Here is a 13972-nt window from a genome sequence, read left to right on the forward strand (position 1 = left end):
TGTGATAAACGAGTTAAGTAATCAGATTATATTACCTTAAATGTGTAATGTATTACTAACTTTGTCATGTAATTTGGCAGCACAAATTGTAGAGAATAAATCTGCAGAGAGCTAAGTAACTATAACATAATTCCCAGTTTTATGTGTGGCTTATGTTTATAGATTAGATGGTGCCCTCTGCTGTTCCTTCATGTGCATGTACAGTGTCCTCACTAGTTGCATTAGAAAACTATACATCAAGTGCTTGAGCTTCTCTCAGAACTGAGCCTTTCGTGCAGTTACTTTCAACCAACTCTTTCAAAGCCATTTGAGTGGATGTATGTCATTTCCCTTCAAGTTTATCACAATAACTTTGAACATGATCCACTACTGTGTGACAAAACTGAAAATGTTCTAATAAGTTTCTTCCCCACATTTTAAAAGTATATCTGTTGTTAAAAGTTATATTTGTGTGAAATGATAGAACAAGCACAACTTTCAGTTTGTGAAATATTATGAACACATAGTATATGAATTTCTTTGATATATCCTCACTCTTGATAAGTTAATTAAGCAATCCTGTATATGTACAAAAAACATGTCTTTATTGAGCAAATTATTCACAGAAATAGTGAGGATTTACATGCATAATACATTCTAATTACATAAGATGCAACCGAAAACAAATTAGATTTCAATACAAAAATATACACATATAAACACAAATACTATGAACAGCATTACGTTCAAGACATAATGTTTCTATGCAGAAGACTCTGAGTTTAATTGTGCTGTGGTATTGATGAGATCTCTGGGTAAAGTCTCTCTTGCCTCCTGCATGCGCTTATGGGCCCTCTGAAACGCTTCTGAAATCACAAACACAGACCAAATCAGAAAAGAAACATATCCTGCAAAATCTGATATATTGTCATTCTGTACTTCAGTCAAAACAAACTAGATTTTTACATTTTCTGAAGTCTGTACAATGATGCAAGAGTATCTTGGGTGGTTAGTAGGGCATTGCTGGACGGTTGCTGGACGGTTGCTGAAATCAACCAAAATTGATGGTGGCCCAAATCAAGAGCCCACCAAGTCACTATGATATTCTGGTGTATAGCTATTGTATGTTTTGGGTTCTCCCTTAATGTACATCTAAAGTTGCGGTCTCATTTACTGTTGCACAGTGGGCAAAATACAGTAATTCTAATAGGATTTTGCGCAATTTCGTTCATTTTCCAGTTGGTCACGTAAATTCGCCACGCTGACCAACAGAAAGGAGCTTAGTTCGAAAGTGACTTCCTGTGAACAATGTTTTATACATCTCTACACTACTGACCTTCTTTTGCCCGCAAAATTACGCTTCAATTTCACTAACGTGACTGCATTTCAGAACATTCAGTTCTTGAAAATTCTAGAATAAACTATTTTATTATATTGTCACTCCTGGGCCTTGTTCAAAAAGTTTAACCTGGATCAGAATGATATGGATTTGGAAATCCCATGTTTTGCTATCCTGGATCTGGTATCTATCTTAGTTTTGTGCCAGTTTTTCAAAGCAAAATAGGATTGGATCCCCCTGATCCAGATACACACTTTTTCAGATTACCAAATTTGGATCACCAGTGCTCCAAATGGGGTTACATTCACGATGTAGGCTAATGTGACTGCATTCAAGACTTTTTTTTTTTTTTTTCTGTAACACCAAAGCTGCTGCTATTCACACTGTTGTACTTACAGAAACCAAGGCCCAGTTGTTCAAAAGTAATCTGATAGGATTAAATCAAATCTTGAAAATGTGTTTTTCAAAAGAAGAAGAAAAAAAAAAAAAAGATTCTATCGGATTAGATCACAAAATCCAATTTTGGTTTTGATCTGGATTAAGAGGTTGAATTAAGAGAGAATAAATGTTACAAATTAAGTGTTATTTTATGTTTTTTTGAGAAAATTATAAAAGGGGAAGACTTGATAGTGTGTAATTGTGTTTAATGTTCAATTACATTGGAATTATTAGAACCATTTAAATTACAGTGGGTTACCATTGTGGAGAAGAATGGAGCATTTTGTTAGGGTGTGGACTGTTTCAGTTATTTTCAACTGCTTTGGATGAAGGAGCATTTAATGGATGTAAATCTTAGCATTTAAGATACTAATATGTGCTATAGCAAATAGCTAGCTATAGTCTATCAATTCAATTGTGTGTCACTAAAATAAATGAAATCTTAAAGGATGAATGAATATATAAATATGAATACCTGAATCATGTCAGGGAGCCTTTAAAAATTCACTTTGAGACTACTTAAATGGGCCGCTTAAAATGACTTAATTCCATGATGTTTGAATTACATGAACAAATTATGTTTGTTTAACGTAACCCAGTTATGTGGAACCTGTTGACATAAAAAAGATAATTAAAGCCAACATATACATTTTTTTGAGTGAGGTTGGGACGAAATAAGTGGAACAATTAGGGGGTTGTTAAAATCCCTAACCCTAAATATGAACATTTACTTACCTTGCAATTACCTCAGCAAACAGCACTAATTAATAGCAATAAAAGTCCTATCTGAAGTTATTTAGACCTGCCTTACCCAGAACATTATACACAGAGCCCTGCTGACTGTGGCCTCCCAACTGATCCAGAACAGTCTGTCTCCTTTTCTTCAGGGTGCTGGCATCAACAAAAGCCCTGAATAAAGTACAGCAAGCACTTACAATCTCAAAAGGATAAAATAGTACTGCTGCAGTAACAAAATGCATGATTCACTGATTGTGTTGGCCAACCTGGCATGCTGGATACAATTAAGAGTAAAGGTCACACTTCCAGTGGTTTGAGTGCGAAAGCCAAAGCGACTCAATCGCTCTCCCTAAAAATAGAAGCAAAGTGAATTAATGGACATGCTAATACAAAAATACAGCACAACATGTATAATGAGTCACCTTGAAAGTGCCAGGTACTCTGACATAACTGATGTCCTCGAGTTCAGGTGCTCCGCCGATGAAGAAGCGTCTCAGTTCAGCCACTGTGCCGGGCTGGAGGGGTCTCCATGTGCGGCAAGTCATTCTGTGACGCCCTGAGAGCATAAAGCCACTATTGAACAAGCTGATACAAATATAGCCTACTTTATAAAACTTACTTGTACAAAATTACTTGTAATACAGTTCATACATGATATCCAGAGCCCAGTTAATATTTAGTTTAATCCTGCAGTTATTATGTTGATTTTATTTTATGTGATATTTTGAAACATTATTACAATGTAAAATACCTGCTTTCAGTTTTCTTATTATCAATATCTTTATAGAGCGTTAAACAGAAATAGAACTATTTGAATTAGAAATATTATAATGAATGGTTGTATGTTTTCCAGTTTGACCATGCCACCCATTATCCTAATTTTACTCCCAAAAGTTCAATGATTCTCAAATGCTGGTTACAAATTTGGGCATTAGTATAGTTCAGTATACATTTCTTCATTCTCAGAAGAAATGCTTGTCCTACTTAGTGTTGAGGAAATGACATTTTAACTTGAATTGGTGTGTTACAATTTGATGCTGTCACTTTCATTTTAAACCTGCTTATGGTTTTTAGCAGGTAAATTAAATCCCCCCCCCCCCCAACCCCCACAAAAAAAGTAAAAGAAAAAAAAACTATTAATGTTTATGGTGCCAATACGTCACTCATATTTTACTCCCAAACAAAATATTTGCTTTGTGAATTTGGTTATGCATCATTAAAATGAACAGAATCAAAAGAACAATTCATTGATGAATTGAACATGACTATATTACACCATGCAATACTTCAAAACAAAAGATTGTCCGACTCCTACCTGGCGTTGAGGGAATGACCAGGAATCCATAGCCCTCAGTTCTGTAGCGCTGCCAAAAATCCAGTGAGAGAACTTTGAAATACAACACAGGCCACTGGGATAATGACCCTGCACAGAACATCAGCACCTGTGTTTATTCACTGAAAATGTATTGACAATGGTACTTTATTTTTATATCAGGTCTATGTAAAGTATTTTTCCATTCGTTAGTTACAGATATTCTGAGGCAATCAAAGATCTCACCATCAGATTCATCTTCTTTATGGAAGAAGGTCTCAAAGCTGAATGGATAGGAGAAGAAGGCAACATCCTCCTATAAAACAGAGAACATGCTTACCACAGTTACATGAACACAGAGCCAGTTGATGGGGTCAACTAAAATGACGGATTACCTTTCCCATGCTGCGTGTGCGACATGTCTGAGTCACACCAGACAGGCACTGAATGGGAACACTGGACCAACCTGAAGAACATAGAGCAATCTCAACACCATGAATTACTGACAGAAAATGCACAAAACCGAAATACAGTAAAACTTGAAATGTCTGAATGTCATTTAATTAGTTTAACAATCAGAATGTGTGTTCTTTTTTTTCTTTTCTTTTTGAAGAGAATAACTGTTTTATCATTTAAAACTTATCTAACATTTTTGTGAAATGCTTTGCTTGGAAAGTGTGCTTGTGCTTTCTTTAAAATAAATGTCACTTCATTAGATTTTGCCATCAAAAGCAATGTCATGTACATTTAATAAGTGTGGCTTAACTGTTTGAATAATGGTTGCCACTGTGTGTATGAGAGTAGATTGACTTACTGTTTGGTAAATCCAGGAAGAAGTGGATGTAAAGATTGTCATACTCATAACCCTGAGCAGAAACTAAAATGAAAAATTGCCATATTATGATCCGTACAGTAACATTTGAGACCCAGTTAATGTCAAATATATTGGAGACACTGTACAATTTAAGCATGCATATAATGTATTGATGTTATACTGCTTTCCCCCCTGTAAATCTGGCCTCATTTTTAATTTATGATAACTGTTATACTCACCAATCTCTCCATTTACAATCAGACGAAGTATCCCAGGAGGTGGCTAAAGGACGTTTTTGGAGAATCAGAATGAAAGGTTTACCTTTTTTATTTGGATTATAATTTAAACAGTTTTTTTTTTTTATACTATGACACCATGGTTTGGATAATAATTATAATTCTTACCATCTCGAAGTCTTGGCCAACCAGGCTGTTGAGGTAATCTTTGTGACGTGTGTACAGCTAAAAAGAAAGAAAGAAAGAAATGTGTGTGAATGATGAATCCACCAGACAGGGTTCAGCAATCCACAAATGAGCCTTGGGACAGCCAATGAATTCCATACTGCTCCAGGGACGCTCTCTGTACAGTAAGTCAAGTTTAAGATGCTTTGATGAGCAGAGTCTACTAAAAAGTAAACAAGAATTGTCACACTGGGACTATGTTCCAAACTGTGTAGGTACACTCCCAAAGCAAAGGGTGATGCTAACAGTCAAGCTCCAAACAGTGTTATACTGTTGTAGTATTTATTCATATTTTTGAATTAGCTTTTATTTTCTGTTATTTTAATTTTAGTTTAAGTTTTAGTAATTTTCTTATTTGCTTTTATAGTTTTAGTACTTACACTTAAACCTATTTTATTTCAGTTTCCTCAGTTGTAACATTTCTATTTTTTTCCATCTAATATTTATATTTAGTTTTATTTCAGAGTAACAAAAATTATTTTTAATAAATAAAATAAAAACATTTTGCCTTATATGACACCTTAACACAACGTTTTAGTCAAAATCCAAGGCCAAAATATCATATTTATCCTTTGCAGATACGGCAATTCCAAAACCAATTGCCCATATGGCGAACATAGTTTATTTTAATGTAACTCAAATATAAACATTTTACATTACATAATTATATCCAGTGCAGGAAAGTGTCAACAGAAAAAAAGTTCAATCTAATTTGTGACATTTTGTGAATCAACTATGAGTGACTCCTATTTGTGTAGTGTGAGTGCATGACCGTTACCAGTCATTGCCAAGGAGGAGTGTTTCAAGTCAGTCACATATGAGATTTCATTTCAGCTCTCTAGGGTTTGGAACAGGAGCTAAATGTTTAGACCAGGGTTGTCCAAACTTGATCCTGGAGGGCCACTGTCCTGCAGAGTTTGTGTTGAGGCAAGTTGGAGCTAAACTCTGCAGTACAGTGGCCCTCCAGGAGCAGGATTGGACACCCCTGGTCTAAACCGTGTGATAAACCACCAATCCTAAGCAAGGGGAATTGGCCATACATCTTTGTACATGCGCTGCTCTCTCTCTTTCTCCTCCGCATGAATGTCTGATGAGGCATTCTCCAGATACAGCCTCCACACCTCCCTCTTCTCCCCCTCTGTTTCCAGCCTGGAGTGAAAGACAGTCAAATACACTTTGACTTTTCACAATGAAGTCACATTATTCTAAAGAGAAATTGATAGAAATTGGTGGGTCTTGCCTGTAGGCTCCTCTGTTGTTGTTTAAGTCTGGTTTTAATGTGATTACTCCATTACCGTCTGCTTTTATTGTGCATAATACATATTCATTCTCTTTCAGGCCCAACCTATAAAACACAGTCAGCTCAGTCAGTTGATAGATCAGATCTCATTCTCTTACAAACTGGACGCCATTGTCTGTTTATTTCACATTACTTTAAGACTCATATTATAAAAATCTAATTCTTGAACTTAAGAGTAAAATAAAGGAGTTTGTCTGTAACGTTTCTGAAGATAATTTGCATAGAAGTCTTAAAAATTGGCCAGCTGGTTGAAAATGGTGATATTGAACTACATAATGCATTTTGGATGCAAAATACCTTAAATAACATTATAAGTGGACCTCAGGTTAAATTAATTATAATAAAATGTATGATGTGACCCTTTTAAGTGGCTATTGAAGAGTATCATTGTCTCACTTACTTGCCAGAAGGCCCAAGATCTCCCATGATGTGCATGGTCTGCACTGGTGTGTTGATGATGTGGCTGTTCTTTATGAACTCCTCTGAAGGCTCCCATGTGATTAAACGCGACTTGGGAACATTAGACTCTCTAAATTATGGAAAAAAAATAAAAATAAAAATTATGTACAGGTAAATCTTCTAAACTTCCAAAATATGATACATCTTTTACAGAAACTGTACACTTACACAGGACGTCTCTCTTGTCTCCTGTGTCTAACATTGGCCATGCGTTCTGCTAAGAAGGTTGGTATTGACTGAGCTGGGGTCAGCATACTTTGAGCTTGCTGCCAATAAAATCACAACTTCAGAAAGCTATAAAACATACAGTATGTGGTCTATATATCTACTGGTGAATCTCACCAAACCTGTCGAAATCATGTCTGGGTAATTTTTTCACCGCAAATATTTATTTATTAGTAAGAAATTAGATTTAGCTTGAAGCAAGCAAGCATGAAACGGAAGTCGCGATAGCCTTTTCTTCCCTATTGTGACGTTTATCCAAGTGGAATGTAGGGCGGGACATGATTTTGTCCATCGGGAATTACTTGGATTGCTGTGGTTTGCTATTGCTGTGATGTCATGAAAGTGACAGGTTGATCCTGCCCTTGTGTCATTGCAAGAGGAAGGGGAAGTTAATTTGATTAAGGATTACGAGGGCACATGAATTAAAAAAAAAAATTTAATCTGCATGGATAAATCATTTATAATAAATAATGGAATATTCCATAAAAAATTACAATTCGACAATTCTGATTTCATGGTGACTTTTAGGAAAATAAAGCCTAATTTAGAAACAGTAAGATATGTTGTATTGTGACATTATTTTTATGTCAATTCTTAATTTCTCATATTGTCATGACAATGCAATGCACACTGAAAAATATTCTTTCTTTCTTCTGTGTAACACAAAAGAAGACTTTTTTTAAAGAATGTTGGTAACTGTTGATAACTGGTAATAGTTTAGATTTCCATTGACTTCCATTGTATGGACAAAAATTCATAAAGATTTGTAACAGGGACACTGTAAGTGGGAAATAAAGGGTTGCACTTTATTTTAAAGTAAGTGTACTTAAAGTACTGGGTAATATAAGGTAACTACATGTGTTAAGGTTAGGTTTAGAGGTAGGTTCATGGTTAGTACCTAGTTATTGTAATTACTATAATAAGTACATAATATGTACATGGGGAACAGGACTATAAAATAAAGCGCTACCAACATTTCTTTTTTTTTCGTGGTGAATTATGACCTGGGTATGTTTTTTTTTTTAAGTTTAAAAAAAGAAAACAGTAGTCAACCAACCTCTTCCCATTTGGAAAAGCGATCAAAGTCTGTGTAGGTGAAAATGCGCTGGTTTTGCCTTCTTTTGGATCTTTCAGTTGCCATGATTTCTGTGCGATACTGACGCTCCAGTGGTGTTTGACAGTTTGACTCTGTTTGGTAAAGGTCCACTTCATACTGCACATGAATAGCAAGCAGAACTCATCAGATACACCATGAAAACAGGTAACCTGCCGACTATCTAGCACACATCTTTGCCCTCAATAGTCTCCTACCTGACTGAAGAACTTCTCTTGCCAACCAACCACCAGTTCCTCCTCATCAGTGGCTGTGTTAGAGTGAGAGAGAGAAAATATTATAAACAATATTATAAAAATATTATCCACAATATACCAGGTAAATAGTTGTGACTACTTTTTAACAGGTTTATATCCGTGTCTTTCACATACTGGAGGCTGATTGTGTCTGAGAGCTGAAGGTGTCTAGCTCTATAACTCCTCTTTCCTGCTGAGAAATCATTTGCTGATGAAGGTGTTGAGACAGAGCAGCTGTCGAGGTCACGCGCTGTATACGCACTCTAAAAAGTAACAAAAAGGACCATGGTAATACCATGTTTTTAGGCATAATACAACAGTACTTTTTTAGTGACTTGGAGTACCATGTATAATGTAAGTAATCTATTTAGTAATGTTTTTATAATCATTTTCCCACATATCTTTTTATTTTTAATAAATCTCTTTATTTGTTATGGGGCAGTAGAGATGGCAAAACCGTGGTAACGTTACTTTGATATATAGCTGCTAATGGAACTGAAATTAATTTACCATGGTTTTACATGGTACTGCATGGCAATTCCAGGAATAGCACGGTACTCCCATGTCCCAAAGACATTATCATGTATTTAATACTGAGTATACTTTTGTTATAGATGTCGGGTACAGTACACTCAAGCGACGTGACTTACCGTATGCGTAAGTTTTTAACTGCATCCCGGGAACGGTAAACCGATTCTCCGGTGTCCGTGCACCAGCCGTCGGCCATATCTGACACTCAGCCTCAAAAAATTAAAATTTTTAGATTTATTGTACCATCTGCATCGGTTACTAAAGTTGATACGTTTTTAATAATAATACTCGGGTAGGAAGTACACTCGGGTACACACCAGAGAGTCTCGTTGCATGGTAACACAAACGGAAGAAGCCGGAAGTCAATTGTGCGCATGCTTGGTACGGATATAAATACGCTGTTCTCAAATCAGCCTGAGCTGCTTTCTGAAGCATTTACACAGCAACGGGACCAGTAGCCACAGCTGATCTGGGAGCAGAAGCGGTTCTAAAAACACTCCACGCTTCACATCCACATGACAACTGCTAATGAACTGGAAGCTGTTCCACATGGTTGTATTTTGTGTTGAACAACGAACATAGTTGTTGAGATATGCTTGAGGTCGGTTCTTTTGATATATCGCATGTTACTAATATAGAAAATTCTGCTTCATTTAATAGTTAAATAACGTTGCTGATATCTTGATCCTGAAGGGCAAGTTAGCTTTTTGGTTAGCAGCTGCATCTAACTTCTTAAACCAGGTTTGCTGCTCTTAGCCAGACTAGTGTTCAGCTGGTTTTGCGTGTCAGTCAGCTGGTCTACCAGACTGACCAGTGGAGAAATAAAAAACATAAAGCCTGTTTGAAACCAGCAAACTACCTTAAGCTGGTTAAAGTTGTTTTATTAAAGCATACCTTACCAAGTATGCAGGTATGGAAAACGAGTATCCAAGTCTTCAGAGTCTCAAACCGAACTAGGAATAGATGTTTGGCTGGACTGAATGAATTATATATTACACCAGCATCTTTAACACAACATGCAGCCTATACTTGCACAAGAGCACTTTTCTTTCCAAGAGACAGTGTTTCAAAGTCAGATGAGAGATTTACCTCTAATAAACTCAAAAAGACATTTGTGTCTAGAGAGCGTAAATATGCTCCTACCAGAGATGATTTTCTCAAATCAACAAAAACACAGAGGAGAGAATCTCATGCAGCTCCGTCTTCAAAAACAGAGAGAAAAGTGTCGTCAGATCTTAAGAAACTGAGGTTTGATGATTTCAGTGAGTCAGAAACCAGAAGGATTTTGCGGCATATCCAAAAAGACTCAGAGTCAAATGAAGAACAGTTGGAGATTGTGTTTGGGGTGGGCCCTTGTTTGCTGGCCCTCACTCAGGGCAGAAGGAGGCTGAGTCGTCTCTTTGTGAAGAACGGCGAGGGGCCGCAGAGAGATGTGATTTTGAAGGTCTGTCAGGAGGCTGTCAGTCGTGGTGTGCAGATACAGAGAGTCAGTAAGCAAACACTTGACAAGATGTGTGGTGGAAAGGTGCACCAGGGATTGTGTCTGCAGGCAAGTTCTCTTGGGTTTATCAATGTGGAAAGACCAATAACATCTCGTGAGGCGAGGAATCACAGGGCATTATGGCTGGTTTTGGATGGAGTGCAGGATCCGATGAATCTTGGAGCCATTTTGCGGTCTGCGTACTTCCTGGGAGTGGATCGGATTGTCTGCAGCATTCAAAACGGGTGGAGTGAAAAAACGTTTTTATTACGTCATAACATGGACTGTAGGATCTAAAACAACATAACAGCCTAGTTATGATCAAATTAAAATGTGCTTTTAACTTAATCTTTGAATGATCTTTGCTTCTGATTATTTGCTCTCTTTGTTAGCTGTCCTCTGACGCCCACAGTGAGTAAAGCCAGCGCTGGTGTGATGGAGATCATGGAGGTGTTTGGCTACAGCAACTTGAAAGACATGATAAAGGTCTGGAAGTTGATCCATCCACTTCACCCCACTGTGCTTACATGTGTGGCCTGTAGAGGGCAGTCAAATAATACAATTGTGGTTTAGTCCAAGGTTTAACAAACTGGGGTCCAGGGATTCCTATAGGGGGCTGCAAAGATTTTTTTGTTTGGAGAAATAAAGTTTAAAAAAAAAAATTGCTTTCTTAATACTTGTCGGAAATCATGAGAATAATTGTGTTTTCTTTCTTGTGACAGCCAAAGTTTGTAATCAGTCCCTCCAGGATTGTGCGATCGCGAAAATAAACAGCAAATTCTACTAACCGCCACATTATTTGCGACAGCTTATAATAATTATCCCCGAGGGGGAAAAGCAATACTAGCTAATCAAAATGTATATTTCTGAGCTCAAACCAATTGATCAATACATGTTCAAGTGCAGTGAATTCTTCTGTAAAATGAGCAGGGACGGATCAGCCACATGGAGCACTGGGACTTTGACACGCATCAGGTTATATAAGAAATGGTGTTTTAAAAGGAAAGGAAAGTTCCTATTGGTAATATTTAGGCTAATATTTCCAAGTGATCTCTCCAAATCATTAATTTGCCATCTTGTCTGTTGTTTTTTCAACTTGTTTACAGTTTATTTCAGTAATTTTACAGGTAACTGCTCCTTTTACTAATACTAATTATATAAGTAGATAATGATTATTGGTGTTTTTTCCTGCAAATCAACAAAAAAATGATATCAACACAATTTTTGAGAAATGCAAATTCTGTCTTTTTGGGACACAAAAACTGGAAAGAAGTCCTGAAAGTCCCCATAAACCAGAAAGTGAAATCATGGTGGGACTGTTTCATGGTTACAAATAAAAACAAATCTTCAAACAGTGACAGTATTACAGTCAATTAATGTAATGCAGTCATTTTTATGCATTAAAATGTATAACTTGTATTAAAACATGACTTTATATTTTAGGAAGGAGGTCATTTGCAAGGTGTTCATCATACATGGCATCAAAACCTTGGTTTAGTTTACGAATGGAGTGGACAATTTGAGAATTATCTGACGAGACCCAAGTTTTCTAACAGTCTTTCCATCTGTAGAGGGCAGTTAAAGAAAACCGTTGAGGTTTAAACTGTGTCTGTCAAGTCCTTTTGAGAAACACACAGTATCTTTATAACATTATAACCAATTTTGTATGACATTATAGGTGAAATTGGAACATGGTTGGCAAGTAGTCGGCACTGTTGGATTAGAGGAAGGCAATCCGGAATCCCCTGTTATGCCTTGTTCAGATTTCAAGATGTCTAGACCCACACTGCTGTTAATGGGTATGTGTTTTCGAACTTATTCGGACAGATAATTGTTTTGTTCTCTCTGTGTTGTTTAAACGCTGGTCTGTCTCTGTTTGTGCTGTCAGGTGGAGAGGGTGACGGTCTGTCTCCAGAACTGCGTCAGCTGTGTGATATCCTGGTCACCATCCCTCCACACAGACACCTGCAACCTGGAGTAGAGTCACTCAATGTGTCTGTAGCCACAGGTATGTGTTCTTTATGTAAATATTGCTCTGAATTGCCGGTATTTAATTAACATTTACCTGTTAGAAATTTGACAGGACCACAGTTTAGAACCACAGCTCAGGAGGATTTTTTGTAAATATATATATATATAAATGCAATGACTGACTATGACCACCAAATGAAGAATAAGATGTGTTCTGGCGACTGGTGTGTTTATTGAACCAGTCAGATAAGAGTAAATTGAGAGTCAGCGAGAAGCTCATTTGATTGGCAACATGATGAAGGTGGACCCGCCCTCCTCTTCACGCTTGCAGAACTCAATGAGTGAGAGAATCGTGCCAAAACTGGAAGCGCAGCTAAAAGAAAGACGCAACTGTACAAATCGGGTTATTTCGGGAACTTTTTTGCCCCATGCACACAAGAAGTCATTTAGACATTTTTTTACACAAAAACAAATTACACAATTAATCTGTTTTGCAGTTCCCGACTCTGTTGTTTTCGCTCGCAAATTGCTGTTCACAGGCCTGCAATGCTTTTGGCCGTATTTGTGCGCAAAAACCGTACCAAAAGTGTAAGCGCGGAAAAATGGCAGTCAGAAGAACTGTATTTTTGCGTTAGCATGAAGCTGCAGTTTCACAATACATGAATTACACTTACGAATAACAGTAAAATGCTGCAAATATTTTTTTCTTACACTTGAAAGGCAATTTACACCTTTACAAATCTTCTCTTGTGCGTGCAAATTTAATTTACGCTTGCAATCTTATGTAGGCTACACTTTCACAAATCTTACCCCGCGCATGCAATTCTTTGACATCATTTTATCTTCATATTTCCGTGTTTTCCTTCTTCCAGGCATCCTGCTGCACTCTCTTCTGTCCACACGCACAGGAAGCTGATGATGATGATGATGGCAACAAGGACATGGCATCAGCATGATTTACTCAGATGTCTCTCATTAGCCCCTTACAGTGATTAATGACTGGATTACTTCATCAATTAACAGTCTGAGAGTCTGGAGAGGCCCATTGATCAGATAAAGATAGGATGTAGATGCATTCTGGTCAAGTTACTGACTATGACCACCTTTTTTAATACAAGACCTGCACGTTACAGGGTCTCCAATCATCTGGGAAATCGTGCTTCTAAAAACAGAGGTGTAATGTTTAATTATTCATCTTGTTCCTGAAACATGTTAATTAGTTAAGTGCTTTATCACTGTAAACATTTGCCACATGAAAATGGATGAAAATTCAAGTTAATTTCATTTTAAATAAATATGCTGTAGATGGTTATGTTTATTGATCATTCTTTGGAAATTCCCATGAAAGCTGAATATGTTGTTAACTATTTGCAGTTTATAAACCCAGTTGACCCATGCTGTACATTTTCATTGATGGATTTGGCAGTTGCTTTCATACAAAGTGACTCGCGGATTCAAGGTATACAATTTATCAGTTCATGCATTCCCTGTGAATCAAACCTTTGACCTTGGTGTTGCTGAGTTGCTACATGCTCTGTTTGACTGGAGCTACAGAAATATACAACAACTAATACG

The 13972-nt window shown here is 37.0% G+C and overlaps 2 protein-coding genes across 2 annotated transcripts; one reads left to right on the forward strand and one right to left on the reverse strand.

Annotated features, from left to right (window-relative positions):
• Positions 1–563: 563 nt before the first annotated feature.
• mks1 (MKS transition zone complex subunit 1) lies at positions 564–9298 on the reverse strand. Its single transcript, XM_084113308.1, has 19 exons — positions 9264–9298; positions 9066–9156; positions 8551–8678; positions 8377–8429; positions 8123–8278; positions 7009–7106; positions 6782–6910; positions 6322–6426; positions 6122–6230; positions 5025–5081; positions 4860–4902; positions 4621–4683; positions 4202–4272; positions 4053–4122; positions 3810–3917; positions 2917–3050; positions 2761–2843; positions 2568–2665; positions 564–845 (listed from the first exon to the last, which is right to left on the reverse strand). Exons 2-19 carry the CDS (start codon positions 9140–9142, stop codon positions 742–744), a joined length of 1686 nt encoding a protein of 561 aa, XP_083969434.1. The 5' UTR covers positions 9143–9156; positions 9264–9298; the 3' UTR covers positions 564–741.
• mrm1 (mitochondrial rRNA methyltransferase 1 homolog) lies at positions 8621–13709 on the forward strand. The gene is made up of 5 exons (XM_084113309.1): positions 8621–10671; positions 10819–10912; positions 12105–12225; positions 12315–12434; positions 13270–13709. Exons 1-5 carry the CDS (start codon positions 9851–9853, stop codon positions 13311–13313), a joined length of 1200 nt encoding a protein of 399 aa, XP_083969435.1. The 5' UTR covers positions 8621–9850; the 3' UTR covers positions 13314–13709.
• Positions 13710–13972: the final 263 nt, after the last annotated feature.

This window comes from Abramis brama, assembly GCF_963993115.1.
Source record: "Abramis brama genome assembly, chromosome: 5".
Lineage (NCBI taxonomy): Eukaryota > Metazoa > Chordata > Actinopteri > Cypriniformes > Leuciscidae > Abramis > Abramis brama.

Bases quoted from the DNA above. Each gene is read 5' to 3' on its own strand.
- mks1 (XM_084113308.1), bottom strand. From the start codon at position 9,142: ATGGCCGACGGCTGGTGCACGGACACCGGAGAATCGGTTTACCGTTCC. The intron at 8,279-8,376 runs GTAGGAGACTAT...ATTCATGTGCAG, and splicing joins AAGAGAAGTTCTTCAGTCAG to TATGAAGTGGACCTTTACCA. The intron at 6,231-6,321 runs GCAAGACCCACC...CTTTCACTCCAG, and splicing joins AACAACAGAGGAGCCTACAG to GCTGGAAACAGAGGGGGAGA.
- mrm1 (XM_084113309.1), top strand. From the start codon at position 9,851: ATGCAGGTATGGAAAACGAGTATCCAAGTCTTCAGAGTCTCAAACCGA. The intron at 12,226-12,314 runs GTATGTGTTTTC...TTGTGCTGTCAG, and splicing joins ACCCACACTGCTGTTAATGG to GTGGAGAGGGTGACGGTCTG. The intron at 12,435-13,269 runs GTATGTGTTCTT...TCCTTCTTCCAG, and splicing joins CAATGTGTCTGTAGCCACAG to GCATCCTGCTGCACTCTCTT.